The 14,408-nt window shown below is 42.9% G+C and overlaps 1 protein-coding gene across 1 annotated transcript in view; it reads right to left on the bottom strand.

Annotated features, from left to right (window-relative positions):
• Positions 1–14,408, bottom strand: part of MYBBP1A (MYB binding protein 1a) — a gene marked incomplete at its 5' end in the record, with an annotated part of 53,178 nt that overhangs the window by 33,452 nt on the left and 5,318 nt on the right. The window contains 14 exons of the mRNA XM_080357185.1: positions 1,053–1,184; positions 1,952–2,060; positions 3,293–3,427; positions 4,170–4,327; positions 5,363–5,527; positions 6,240–6,380; positions 7,019–7,108; positions 7,787–7,938; positions 9,051–9,138; positions 9,545–9,653; positions 10,196–10,399; positions 10,754–10,879; positions 11,485–11,592; positions 12,485–12,774. Of these exons, the coding sequence (XP_080213311.1) occupies positions 1,053–1,184; positions 1,952–2,060; positions 3,293–3,427; positions 4,170–4,327; positions 5,363–5,527; positions 6,240–6,380; positions 7,019–7,108; positions 7,787–7,938; positions 9,051–9,138; positions 9,545–9,653; positions 10,196–10,399; positions 10,754–10,879; positions 11,485–11,592; positions 12,485–12,774 (2,007 nt within the window). The remainder of the gene's footprint in view (positions 1–1,052; positions 1,185–1,951; positions 2,061–3,292; positions 3,428–4,169; positions 4,328–5,362; positions 5,528–6,239; positions 6,381–7,018; positions 7,109–7,786; positions 7,939–9,050; positions 9,139–9,544; positions 9,654–10,195; positions 10,400–10,753; positions 10,880–11,484; positions 11,593–12,484; positions 12,775–14,408) is intronic.

The following is a 14,408-nucleotide window of genomic DNA, read 5'->3' on the forward strand; positions in this document are numbered from 1 at the left end:
TTTTGGGGAGTAAGAAGACTACTAAAAAAACAGATAGCTCTAGCAAGTGTGCAAAGCCCAGCTTTCAACAGGCCAATATCTGTGTATATCATTACCTTTCTTTTTAAAAAAGGATGAGCTTAAAGACTTTAAAAGGCTTTTCTGCAAGGAACAGTCACATGGAATCCACAGGCTTTTAGAAACCTGCAGATGAGATCTTACATTTGCTGCCTGTGTACCCTTCTCTTCTCCCTACTTTACTAACTTACGTAGGTGGCATCGTGGGCTGGTGTCCTAAGAAACCTGGCACGCAAAAGAACTCTCTCCTGCATGGATTCCCTCAGAATCTGCAAGCATCTTCCCCCAGTTACACAAGACTATGTCTCCTCCCACCCTCCTGTCAGACATTAGATCTAAAAGGTTGAAGCACTTGAGGAAGCACTTCTAGCAACTGTCTCTCCCTCACTCGGACCTAAAAATGCCTAAAGAACTGTGTGACATCCATACCCAAGGCCTGTTTCTTAAAAACTGGCTGTCCTCATAGTGCAGACCAGCTCCAGGCATAGGTCAAGTTTGCAGGAAATACCTCAAACATTTCAGACACTGACACTGTCTGAACATCCAGCTTGCAGGTTAGATTCCAATTAGACTCTGTGCTCTACAGTCTTCTTGGAAGAAAATTGATAAAACTAAGCATAAAGTCAGAGCAAAGCTGGACAGGAGCTACATTAACTGTTTAAACAAGTTGGCCCCTTCGGCCTTTGTACAAACTTTGCTCATCCACATTGTCTTGAATACTGGTAAAAAAATAGAGCTTCTTAGGCTATGCTTTAAAGAGCAGCTTTCTGTTCATCTCAATTTTCCATACAGTATCCCAGTCCAAATCACAAACGAGATCCTGGCCTTCTGCAGCACCAAACATGCAGTATTAAGAGTCTGAGCAGGTGAACATCCTAGGAAACGGCAGTTTTAAAAGCCAGCAATGAAGTGGAGAAGTTTCCCTACTTTCCATAGAATTACAACCGTACTTTGGAACCACCACAAGACAACATACCATAGTCAGCAACACTTACCGGGAAGCGGCTGAAGAGATCTTGGAACATGGAGCTTGTCAGAGCGCTGTTCCGTTTAGTCAAGAATTGTGTCAGTGCTTGCTGATATATTACAGTCACCCTCTCCATATCTAAACAACCTGTGCTCAAAAGCTATAGGGAAAAAGCAGAACAAAAAATTTCCAGTGAAATGCAAGGATGAATCACTAGCAAAGAAGTAATTAATTTCTGTACACATTTTGAGAGGTTCAGAGCCAAGTATCAGGCTAGCTGGTGAAACACTGCTTCCTAGGTTTCTGTGGAGATGACTGGACTGGGCTGCCCAATGTATAGGGGCACCGCATTCAGAAACCTGTGAAATTCAGTAGAGACATAGGTAAAAGAGAACCAGACAGTAAGGATCCCAAAGTAACAGACACTCACAGCACAACTAGATGAAAGGTCTCCCTGCAAACAACTACCACTGAAATCAGGGCTGTTCCACACTCTTTTCACCCTGAGATAACTCAGCCCAAACCTGAGAGAGACAGGAGTTCACCCTCATCCACCAGTGTCCTGTGCCTCCCAGCTCCTCAACAACCTCCCAAAAAGAAAGCAAGCATGACTGCAAAGAAGTTAATGGAAAAAATAGCAAATTGTCCAAGAGAGCAGCATAAATATACATCAGGCTTCTTAGACAAGTAACCTGGATCCACTGTACACCAGCAGCCCCTGGTGGCTATGGGCAAGCAGGCACTGCAAAGGCAGGAGGATGAGGGCAAAGGGGACATGTGACAGCTTTACAGAAAATAAATCATGTAGACAGGTATCTGCAGGCAGCAGGAATACTGAGACAGAATAAGCAAGGTCCACTCAGCAAAACAGGGTAATGCAACTTCACTGGCAATAAACACTGCCTCAAGAGCAGCCTGCTGTCCTACCTGAGAAGCCTGTGGGATGGTGCTGCTCTGTTTCTCTAGTAGAGGGGTAGGAGCTGATGACTTATTAGACATGCTTCCTTTCAATACTTTGAGCAGGTATAATGAGGCACTAAAAAACAAAAGAAAAAGGGAAGAACATAGCTGTCACCACAGTGTCACAGTGTCACTGCAAAGCCACCTGAGAGCAGAGGACAAGTCATGCAGGCAGCTTATTCGGTACCGAGGGGGTTAAACAGCCTGAGAGGGCCCCTTCTCTCAGTCTAACCCACTCTGGCTAGACCTAAAGACAAATAAATCTTAGGAGGCTGCATCATTTCATTATCAGTCAATGCAGTCAGACATCCCTACTATCAGCCTGGTTTCCTCAGGCTCTTGCTTTTGACTAGCACTGCTTGAGAATTTCTGCATTCTCCCAGGATTTCTGAGCCTGCATAGCTCAGCCAGCGCTGCAGCACAGCTCTCTCAGCCCAGACTGTTGTCAGCTTGGAGAACTCAGGCAGATTAACTCAGAGAGCACACAGACAGTCTGCTGCTTTTGTGAAATGTTGTATTAAGCGGGCACAGCTCCACTCAGGACTGTCACTGCCAGGAAGCTGTCAAGGAGCCATGCGGCACACACGGCCAGCCCCGCATTGCCAGGAGGTACCACGGTTCCTGGGCAGCTATGGGACAGGTGTGCTACAGAGCCAACACTGCCCCATGGCACTGGGTTGACCATGCAACACGGTAACTACTGCACACACAGGTAAGAAATCCCAGACAGAGTATGAAAGTCCTCCTGAAACTGCCTACAAGTCACGAGAGAGCCTACTGGTAAATGGCACTCCCATTTACACCAGGAAACATCAAGATTGCTGGTGTTTCCTAAGAAATACACATATGGCTTATCCTAATTCACCTGTGTTCAGAAGCAAAGTGAATCCTGGTACAATCAGGAGTAATAATCATTATTGTCCTCATTATGTTATCATGGAGAGTCAACCACTGTATTTACAGAACGATAATTGCAGGTGGACTATAAATTACAATCTTCCCCGCACTGAATCACACATAATTCATTACTCTCCAATCAAGCCTCAAGGAAGCACTTCCTGTCACTAAAGCTGTACCAGGCTATTCCTGTCTCACAGAGCCCACAGAAGATCACTAAAAAACAGACATCTGTTTGAAAATGCTTCAGACTGCCACGATGACAAGTCCTCACGTAAGACACAAACACTGGCACCCAGCCTTCATCAAGTCCCCCACTTCTCCGAACTGTATCACAATGCAACATCATGCCGGCTTACAGCCCAGCCATGGTCACAGCACCGAGTAGAGATTCTCCTTTTAAATGCTCACCTGAAATAATAGAGAGCCACTGAAGAGTCAGTGTGCTTGCAGGCCTTTTTCACAAGCCGCTCCACAAAAGCATGCAAATCTTCTTGCAGGGTATCCACTCTCTTGCAGTACTGCTTACTTCGGCACAAGGAGTTCCTGAAAAAGCATTAAAAACAAACCCAAAGCAGGTGGCTACGAGTCCTTAGCACTGGGCTCAAGGCAACACATAAACAAAAACAGTGCTAGCTGGGGGCAGCAAAAGATCCAGTCGTTGTTGTGGCAATATAGGTGAGGAAACTTACTGTTCTTTGCACCCAAGTACATATTTAGGCAGACTTGGATTTCCTCCAGATCTCCAACAAACAGGACTGGCTGCCTCAAGCCCTGTTTCTGCAGACTGCTTCTCCACCAGGGCTAGAGCGCAGCGCTAAAAATGCTTTAGAGCAGTGCTGAGGACGTCAGGAAATGGTGTAGAGGACACACTGTCCCACGCACCATGTCTGTGTGCAGCTTGTATCATGCCTCACTTCTGGCTGTGAAGAGAGAAGGTACACTCTGCCTGTCTCAATAATAAATTGTTGGGAGTTTCACTGCAGCCACAGCAGCAGCTCTGTCAGCCTAGGGAGCTGTTGCATAGTCTGACTCAGAGGTCAGAAGCCTGTGGAGATATTCAGTGACATGGCACCATGCCTGCAATACCAATGCTTGCTCTTAAGGTTTCAACCTGCAAACAGGATTGACACTTCAAAGACCCTTAGACTAGAAAACCCAGATCCTGTTTTCTTTCCTGGAGGTTATGACTAAGCATTGTGTGCTTGTGTGCTTCTGGGATTTCAGCAATGCCACTGGTGTCTATCAAACATCACTGCCTATTTTCTAAAGGAATGAGGACACTTACTTGAAGATATTGGCTGTTTTCTGAAGGAAGTCAACCTCCTGCTTGTCAGAGTCGGAGCTCATGCATTGTTCAATGACCCGAAGAAGGGGCTCAATGACATCAAACACCAAGGGGTTCTCTGACTGCTTAGTCAGGAACACTTCAACCAGATCTAGCACCTACAAACACAGAGTTACTGACATGAGAACTAATGCAGACAGGGAAACACGATGGATATACCCAAAGCAGCTTCTTCAGACTGCAGTGGGCTGCACAGCAGCTGGAGAGGGCTGAGAAAAACTATTTTCAGCTGAGAACTGTACACTTTCTGCTATCATTTGCCCTCATATCAGGGCATGAGAAACTGAAAATTAAAAATTTGAAACTGAAAATTAAAGACTGTTGACTTCAGCCTTATTTTGTGCAGTGACACCATTTAGAAATGGCAGTTATGAAAATCACTGCCACCTGGCCAGACCTGCAATCAGTGTAACTTGGGACAGGTGTCCATTAGCACCACTGACTGATAGCTCTCACATCTTCAAACCCCCTTTGACTTCTACACAGTGCATTAGCATAAAATCAGCCTCTTATAGCACAGCATCAGAATGAAAATGCAGAAAACCAATGGCTCGATACACCATTCAGACTTCATCTTGGTTAATCTGACACCAGACATTTCTATACATGAGTGGCTGGAGCTGTCCCTGGATGCCCAAATATCCTGGACAGTCCATGCTGACACCAGGTGGCCTGAAGTCAGTATTACAGCCACAAATAACCAGGGGGTGTTAACCATAATCCTCCTGATTTTATTAGCATAACAAGCAAATTTAAAAATTTACATTGCAAAATTACCTGAGGGATTTTATGCATGCCACTCTAAAGCACATCAAGCTTGTCTAGTTTACAAAAACTGACAAGCACCTACCTTTGGGTAGGTGTGGGGAAGGATCTGATAAATTGAATCATTTCCAATCAGCAAATAGAAACCACAGTTCACTTTCTGATAGCACAGTCCTGTGTTTGAAGTAGGCATGTGAAGTCCCCAGTCACTATCGTGACTTTGCTATGCCAGGTGCTATACAAAGCCAGAACAATCCAGTCCCAGCCTCCAGGAGCTTATGACATAGACAAACGTCCAAGCTGTTTAGGGTTAAGTAGCTCATGGCATGCAGTAGGTTACAACTTCACACCAAACACTTATCTCCCACCTTAATCTTGAAATCCCTCCGTAGGATCTTCTCTTTCCGCATCCTGTCTTTCTCATCCTTCTTTGCCTGGATCCGTTTCTGCTGCTCCGCAAAAAGGGCTGAGATGTTCTTGTCAAGAGCCATCATAGCCTCATCATCCAGTTCTTCGTCACTCTCATCTCCTCCCTTTTGTTTTTAGAATGTAAAAACAACAGGCCATTTAATGAACTTCAGAATGACAGTGAGGAGAGAACCGCAGCCAAGAGCAGTAGGGACCACAATCACAGTAGGGATGTAGCTTCCCCTGGACCCAGAATAACAATATGAGGAGGGAAAACATGCTCAGATCAATGAGAAATCTAACTCATATTTGCTATCAGGTACTGCACAGTACTAACATGCAGAGGATTGGGAAAGGGAAGAGGCTGAGGTTTTGACACTGAATCCCTCTGTCCTCTTGCTCTTTCAGTAAAGAGGTTATTATGTTACTATGTCTGTAGCCTTTATAGGAATAATTAAACCACACTCCAGCGCTGCTACAAGACTCCAAAGTGGCCTACATGGATCACACTCCACACAGGCCAGCCAATACAGGCATCAAGTAACAGTACCTCAGTGCTCCAGTTCACATCAATCTCATTTATTACAGGAAGGAACATAAGCTATTTCAAGCTAGACTGGACAAGCAAAAGCACTCAAGACACACTAACAGTAAATAAAAGAACAAGTGACTTATTCCCACAGCTTGCTTTGAAGATCCTAACCTCCTACTTCAAATGCCGTACAAAGCTAACTGCCAGGGTTATCACTGCATGGGTTCAGACGGGATGTGGGCAATAGAAAATCTTTCACCACCCCAAACCTGGTATCTGTATCAAGGCAGGCAGTGAAAACACACCACTGCATTCCCTGCTTGGAGAACATTCATCAGTTGACTGCGAAAATCATCATCAACTTCTTCATTCTCTTCCTCATCTCCACTGTCATTCTCTTCCTCAGTGTCAACTTCATCTGAGGAGTCCTCACTTCCTTCCTCGTCCTGAGGAAGAAAAGTTCATGTCGTGATCCCACCATTCTTCAAGCTCTATTCAGGTGTATCAATGTTCAAAAATAAATGTCAAGCCTCCTCTCACTTCATGGCCTTGCTTCCAGCCCTCGGATTCAAGTAAAAACACCTCAGATAATCTACCAGGTCTTCACAAGAGCTATAAGCAGAACATAACACAGACTTCTCTGTCATATTAAATGAGTATCAAAAAGAAGCTTCCAAAGAACATGTGAAGTAACGATCCCCATGTGACTCTCTGCTAATGCTCATAATGCTTTGTGACTCAAATTTCTGCAGTTCTTAAAACCTGAGATCTTGAATTCAGATGGCTGTGCACCACAATGATTCAGCCTGTGGCTGCAAAAAAGAGAGGCCTGTGCTAACTTCAGGACGCAGTCATTTGTTCTCAGAAAGTCACCTATTCAAGCAGCCATACTTACCGCAGCCTTGTCCTTCAAGGCCAAGAAACCAAAAAACATCACTTCCAACAAGCCATTTGTAAAGCAACAGCCATTTTACTTAAGCCAGAGCAATGCAATTATATCTGTTACCACAGATCAAGAAAAACATTATTTTTAAGCAGTGAAGGTCTAAAGAGTATTTCTCACTGGCAATAGCACATCAGTTACCATGTCCTGTGCAGATTTGATCTTTTTGCCTGATTCTTCCAACACGACAACAGCGCCTTCCTCATTTTGCTCTTGGTATGGGTCAAGAACCTGCAAAAAAAAGAGATGTGTTTTGTTTTGATGCATTTCTTGCATACAACAGACAGGAATTTTGGCACAGTGAGCCAGTTGAATAATGAAATACTAATTAAGGACACTCAACTTTCCGCATTATGGTATCACATTTCTTAATATGCTAAGTTCTGTCTATAAGGAACAAAATAGGTGAAGAAAACTGAAAAGGTTGGTGACATCACACATTTTGATTTGTTACAAAGAAAGTATTAGGTTCATCATTTAAAGTACCTGACAGCTCATCTTTGCAATCCACATATTACTCTCTCAGAAGACACCACCCTACCCAGTGGTACAACCAATTCAGATTTCCAGTGTCATTTATTTTTAGCAACTCTATGCTTAGCCTTTCTAGAAAAAAAGAAGTTGTTATCATTTATATTCACACATAAAATCTACCAGCTATATAAAATGACCCCGGAATTTCTTCAGCATAAATCTACCAAAGAATACAACCTAGTTAGCAGATCTCAGGCTCCCATATAGAAACACAAACCCTCTCTGTCAGCTACATTCAAAACCTTGTAGCACACATTTTCAGACATTTTCTAAATCAGGGAAGCTTTTATTCAATCCCAAAATAGAGACATGCTTGTATATCTGTTAGAGACAAGACAGGCGAACAGCACAATGCCCTACTAGTTCCTCACTTACATCCAGGATCAGCTGCAAGCCCCTCTTGTTCAGGTTAGGGCATATCCGTACAAACGTGCTCTTGGAAATCCGACGTATGAGTAAGCTGGGCTGTGCAAGGAGTGAGAGAAGGATTTCCACCATCACCTCAACCCATCCTGGCTCTGCGTTGCCTGCACAGGAACAAACAATGATGGGAAGGGACAGAACCACTGCACTGGCACATCAATAACAGACTGAAGAAAAAGTCACCAAGAGGAAAAAGACAGTTCTTCTAGCTGACTATTAGAAGTACTCATTCAGCAACACAGACCAGAAACAATTAACTGTGAAGCTAAAGATTGTAGCTGTATTGGAAGGCTACTAACCATAGGGAGAAACATGCCTGAAATTGTCTTTAGGCCACCACAAAGCCTTACCAGGTAACAAAACCTACTATTCATTAAATCACCACTTAGATCAGCAGTTCTGCAAATCATTCGACACCTACTTGGCCACATTAAAGCAATGAGCAGCTACCCAGCAGAAGTGTACACATTTTATGCTGTTTCAAATGATATCAGGAGTCACAGCAGCCCAGGAAAAGAACTGACATTTGAAACTGGTCCATTAGTCCAGAAGTTTGGGAATCCTGATCTACATACAACCAAGCTACCACAGAATTACAGCTTATTTTCACAGTACCCTCAGATTTACACATAATTAAGGAGAACAACAAGACCGTAGTTAGAGAGGAAGTCAAAAGACCAAGCCAGGTTCTTTCCTGGTCGAGTTACAACCTAGTTCTGCAGGCCTTAAACAAGGACTAGCCTAAATCAGCAAACAGGCTGTATCTACACAAGGGACACATTTAGTTTGCCCAGAACAAGAACTCTGAAAGCAGCAAGTTTCAGGCCTCCCAGCTCCCAGGAGAGCCCACAGCTTTGCCTTGGCAGACAGATACCACCATTTCAGGAAGCTCTTGGCCAGTAGAGATCAAGGGGCTCGGCGTAAGCGCCCTTGGACACTGCTCATCTGCACCATGGCCAGCTCTGCGGCCCACCTGTCCTTTCAGAGGCACACAGGAACACAGCCCACTGAGGATGTGCACAGAGAGCTGGAGCAGGAAACGAGATTTAGAAAGACAAGGAAAGAGAACGAAGGAGAGAGGATTCTCCTGGGGATAAGTGCATTCAGCCAGAAGCAATGCAGTCAGAGTGCTTCACTAACGCAGAACTGCCATTCCTCTGTCTTTTGATGGACCATGAACAATCCCACTCCATTTCTTCCTGTTGGAAGGACTCACCAGTCTTTTTCTTCTTAGGTTCTTTGCTGAATGCTCTCTCTGTGCAGTTCAGAAGATCACTCAGAACATCCATTGTTTCAGATGGATTCTGTTTGATCACAAGCAGACAGTAAACATTCTCTCTGAATACCACAGTACCAACAGCAATAGAAGGAATATACCTTGAATCTAAGGACCTCTCTAAATAGGTACAGATATTAAAATCAGCTACTACAAGTCCTTTGCAGAAGAAAATATGAAACTAAGTAAAAATTGCTTCACTCAGCAGAAAATCAAGGGCAAAACCAAAGCTCAGCCCAAGCTTTGTCCCTGTAAGTTCATGTCTACAGTCAGTGTAAGAATCACAGTTTATTACCTGCCAGTTGCCCATTTTCAGAAGCCAAGGGCTGTGAAAGATTGGATCTCTGAACACAAAGAAACTCTGCAGCTCAGTGTTCAGAAAGCCCACTTATCAGCCCATTTTACACCATTCAAGTATGCTTCAGAGGTCTTACCTTGAAAAGGTGAATGGCCATTAAAAGCAGAAGTTGCTGGAAAGCAACAACTTTGGCACTGTCTGATTTATTTTCCTTCTTCTGCAGATTCTTCACAGACTGAAGTGTTCTGAAGAAAGAAACCCTTTTAAAGACTTTCACAATTACAACAACAAATCATGACCAAATCTATAGTATTATTTTCTGTATTTAACATTTAGTTTGTTGAACTTGGATGTACATATACTATACAAACTTAACCCAATAATGGCATCTCACTTTGTGCGGCTTACAAAAACCTCTGCACTTGGGCACAGGCTAGATTGTTAATACTACAGCCTTTACCTTTATGGGAAACCAACCTCAGAAAAGAACACCAAAAAAATCACTGAAAATTCAGTACAGGCATTATTAGGAGAAAAGATTAGCAGAGTTACAATCATGTTTGGGCAAAAATAGAAAAGCACATGGCCATCTAGACATAGTTAACACAGAGAAGGAACAGGAAGAAAGGAACAGGGTCATAAGAAACAGAGAGGCATCCCGAAACCCAGATGCAGGTGCAGAATACTCAAAGGGAAGAAACAAGTCTGCCACTGCTGTGAAATGGCTCTGCTACAGCACCCAGAATAGTAGGAGGATAGAATTTCTCTTTTATTGTCCCAATCTCACCTGTCCCAGGCATCTCTCTGTCCTTTAGTAAAAGGCTTCACAGCTCTGACGTGCTCACTGGAGAGCAGCTTGTTGGCATACTCAACCAGGAGAAAGATCCACAGCTTCCCATCTGCAGTCACACCATGGATGTGTTTCTCCCTCAAGGCTGCCGCCTTTGGTGTATCCCCCAAAACCGTCAAGGTGTTCAAAGTCTGAAGTAACCTGCAAAGAGAAACAACCAGTATGTTACTCTTGGGTCCTTCCCCTTCTAGCTTGCAATGGTGGCAATAGAAACACTACAAGAAAAAGTAGCCTAAGCTCAACTCTACACCTACCTGATCATCACACACATACTCAGTAGGTTTGCCATGCAAAATTTTGTTTTTATCGGACAAAACTTTAGGATCTTTGGGAAATCCACCTAGGATGTCCTTAAAAAAAAAAGCCATTCTCTGATCTTGGAGTCAAAGAAATGCTCCCATAGCAGCTCACTATTCCAAACCTTATAATCTCATCCTCAGGAAAAAAAAAAGAAGAGACATTTCCAAGCCTAAAGCACACAAGCAAAATCCTTACGCAAAGAAGTAGTTTTCTGTCACTGAATGCGCCTGTTCATCTAGGGGCTCTGATGGAAGAACATTCGCCTCACATATTTGGGAAGTCTTTTTCTTAGCCTCAAAGAAAGCATGGAAGAAGCAAAACCTAGAACGGACAGAAACAAGGACAAAATTAAGAGCCAGCTTGGTCATAACACAGCAAAACCAGCCCATGTGTGCAAAACAAATAGCACCGCATATTCACCACATTTTTATTCAAGAACGTCTAAACACTGAAAAACGTAACTATTTACAATATGACCCTTTCCTCAAGGAACACAGGGTAAAGAAGGGAGAAGGATGCTCAGGACTTCACAAAAGTGCCAATACTTGAGACCACACAATACAATACCCAGATGGTCAGATTTGGGTCATATTCTCCAAGACTTTTAAAATGACCGATAAATACTTATTAATATCTGATGCAAAGATTAGAAGTAATATCTTCAAGCAGTTCAGGTAACCAGGAACCTAAAATTTACTGAAAGCACGGACTAAGGTGATTTTAAGTGCCTGAACTATTTTTTTGTCCCAGTTTGCAGAAGGCATTCTGAAAACAGAACTTAGTCTCTTAAGCAACTTACATTATGGAACATTTCCAACTATTGAATTTGCCCAATGTTATGGGGACAGCTTACATGGAATGCTGCTGTAGAGCTAAACACTATTATTACAAGCACCTGTGGCATTAAGTCTTTAAATCATTCTCACCTGGAAACGTCCATCACAAGGCTCTCTTCTTTCTTCACTGGACTTTCAATGATATTAGCAAGTCGGTGGATGATCCATTTTCTTAACCGAGCAATCTTATATTGTGCTCTTTCAATAAGGAAGTGGACACAATTATTAGTTTGAACACTGTCTCAAAACAAACACAAACTATAAAATCCACTGCAGCAAGAGATAAGACTCAGCTATTTAAGAGGCTTTACACTAAAGATGGCAAAGTTATGTAGTAAGAATGCAACAGGTATGTAAGAAAATATATAATCTTCCCAAGTTTGCTTCTTACTATGCAAAAGACAGTCTGTTCACCCCACTGAGACACTGCAGTTCAGCAAAAAGTACTTAAAGAATTGCAGCAGAAAACCTATAACCTCACTCTACTGACAAGTAACACATAGGCACACTGTTTTAACAGCTTACACCTTCCTTGCAGGAAGTCCCTGCAAGTAACCCAGTACCCACAGCATCAAAATGTGGGTATTTCTTAGGACTTTTTCCTAGCTGAAAATTGCTACAAATGCTTATCAAGGATATAAGTATTTACAGGTTACTCTTGAGACATGGAAGCATGTGCTTTGCTGTGGGCCAAGGAGACAAGAGCACTTAGGTCAGTTTAACAGCCAGATAAAAGGGCTGCACAAATCCTACAAAGACCCAAGAGTCTGTAGTGGAAAAGGAAACCACTGGACATTTTTGCCAAAGCAGATGTCATGGCTAGAAAAACAAGAGAAAAGGCTTCTTTGGTGATCCAGTCTGCTTTGGTCAGGCTGGCTGGTTCTCACTGTGTTTGCTTCTATTTGCAGAATTTTATTTTGTCCCAGCAAAACAGTCAGATGCTGGGGCTAAACCTTATGGGATGGAGGAAACAGAACAGGCAACAACTGTCAACTCATGGCAAGGGAACCGGCAAACACTGTCTGTCCAAACCCAACTTCACACCACAAAACAGAAAGAGAAGAGGAAGGTGCATCACCTATACACTCACTTGTTTACTTTTTCCTGGTTCTGTTTCTGCCGGTTACTTGAGAAGTCCAAACAACAGTCCAAGTCTGGCCTGAGGAACATGTCTTTGAGCCAGTCAACATATTTTTGTAATGCCACTGGCTGCAGGTGTTTGACTACCCTGGTAGAGCTGGACAACACTGGGTAGCCTTGATTGGTGAGAGTAGAGAAGCCAATCAACACTGCCAGCTGTCTCTCTGGGTCATCACAGCTGCTGAGAAATTCATCTATATATCCCTCCATCTCTGGAGCAAACTTAAATCGGTCTGGAAGCTGAAAAATACAGTCAAACAAGCAGGTTAGGAACCTCACACTGAGTCTGAGTGTCTTTGTAAGAACAAATCACTTTACGGACTGCAGTACGTAAATTAAAGTCATATGCCTGAACATTTGGCATAAGGCATACAGCACATCACCAATTTCACATCATGGTCTTCCTCGTGTAGGAGCAACCACTGCAAGCAACCACATAAATCTGTTACATACCAACTTCAACCCTTTAATTTGCACCTTCCCAAGCGGTTGGGCTTCAGGAGGCTGGACCACACACTGGCCAGTGTAGCTAAGCCCCTAGGCTGATCAGCTTTCATGTTGGGTGAATGTCCAAGGTGTTTCTCACATCACCTGCCTTTGACTTTCCCTCAATTTGGAAACTCCCCCACATCAATTCCAGTCAAATCCAGCAGCCCTGGAGGCTGCTGACCTACAGTGGGGAGAACATATTCCACCTCCTCTCCCTGGTGTCTCAGAAGTGTTGAGATACTCTGAAAGGAGGGTGAATTGACATGTTTAACCTAAAACCCACATCCTGAGGTGTTGCTGTTTTGTGCTAAGTCCTGTCCTCAGTTCTGCCACTGATCCACAAGGCATACAGCTGTTCAGCAGCATGCAGACCACCAGGACATCTCCTACATCATCAAACATCACATCTCTTTATGTTGTTTCATAGCCCACAGTGTTCAATTCCACCCATTTGTTGTGGAAAAAGAAAAAATAAAAATAAAACAACAAAAAAACAACAAGCTGTGGCTTCATTCCAAAAACACAGTGTAACTTTTGTAAATTAATAAAATAACTTGTTTGGTATAGTGTCACGATCAATACAGTGAACTGGCAGGAGCAGAAACAGTAATGAAAGTCTAAGCAACACTGTTCTTTTAAAAAAAGGGGCTATAAATTCCTAATTAACTACAAGTTGATTCAATTATAAATACCACTGTAGGAATTCTCACACAAAATACAGCTTAGTAAGCTCCTGCTTCCACTGTTGGAGAACTCAATAGTTGTATATCAGTATGAAAACTGGGAGAAGAATTCCAGGAGTGACAGCTGTGAACAGGCTAATAACTCACAACAGGTGCTTCATCAATCACCTCTCAACAAAAGCAAATCAAGTACATCTGCTCTCCTGTTGAACAAATATGTGGATTCAGGAAGATAGCTGTCAGTAAATATCAGAGTCAAGCTTTGTCTAGTTCTATCTCCAACAACCACCAGAATCCCATAAGAAAGTACAAAATAACAGTATTTGCTTTCCAAAACAAACAACTCCTGTCATGAACAAAACAAAACCACAGAAACAACAAATTCAAACTAAGATCTTTCCTATTTCATCATCAACAATATTAGGGGTTTCTCTTTCCATTTAGTCAACCATTGTCTTCAGTGGATTTGTACATTTCAGACAAGAATTAACAGGTTTTTTGATCCACATGGAAAAATATAATGTAATTCACTGTACAACAAGCATAAAAAGCAAGAAACAGGAAAACAACTGAGTTAGTGGATAAACCCTGGAGAAAGTTGCACCATACAGGGAGGCGCCATGGTAAGCACTATTTTCAGAGTAAACTTGCACATCTATTGCTGCTTTGATCCCAGAACAGACAGACTGAAAAGACTTATTT

The sequence above is a fragment of the Nesoenas mayeri genome, assembly GCF_963082525.1.
Source record: "Nesoenas mayeri genome assembly, chromosome: 20".
NCBI lineage: Eukaryota > Metazoa > Chordata > Aves > Columbiformes > Columbidae > Nesoenas > Nesoenas mayeri.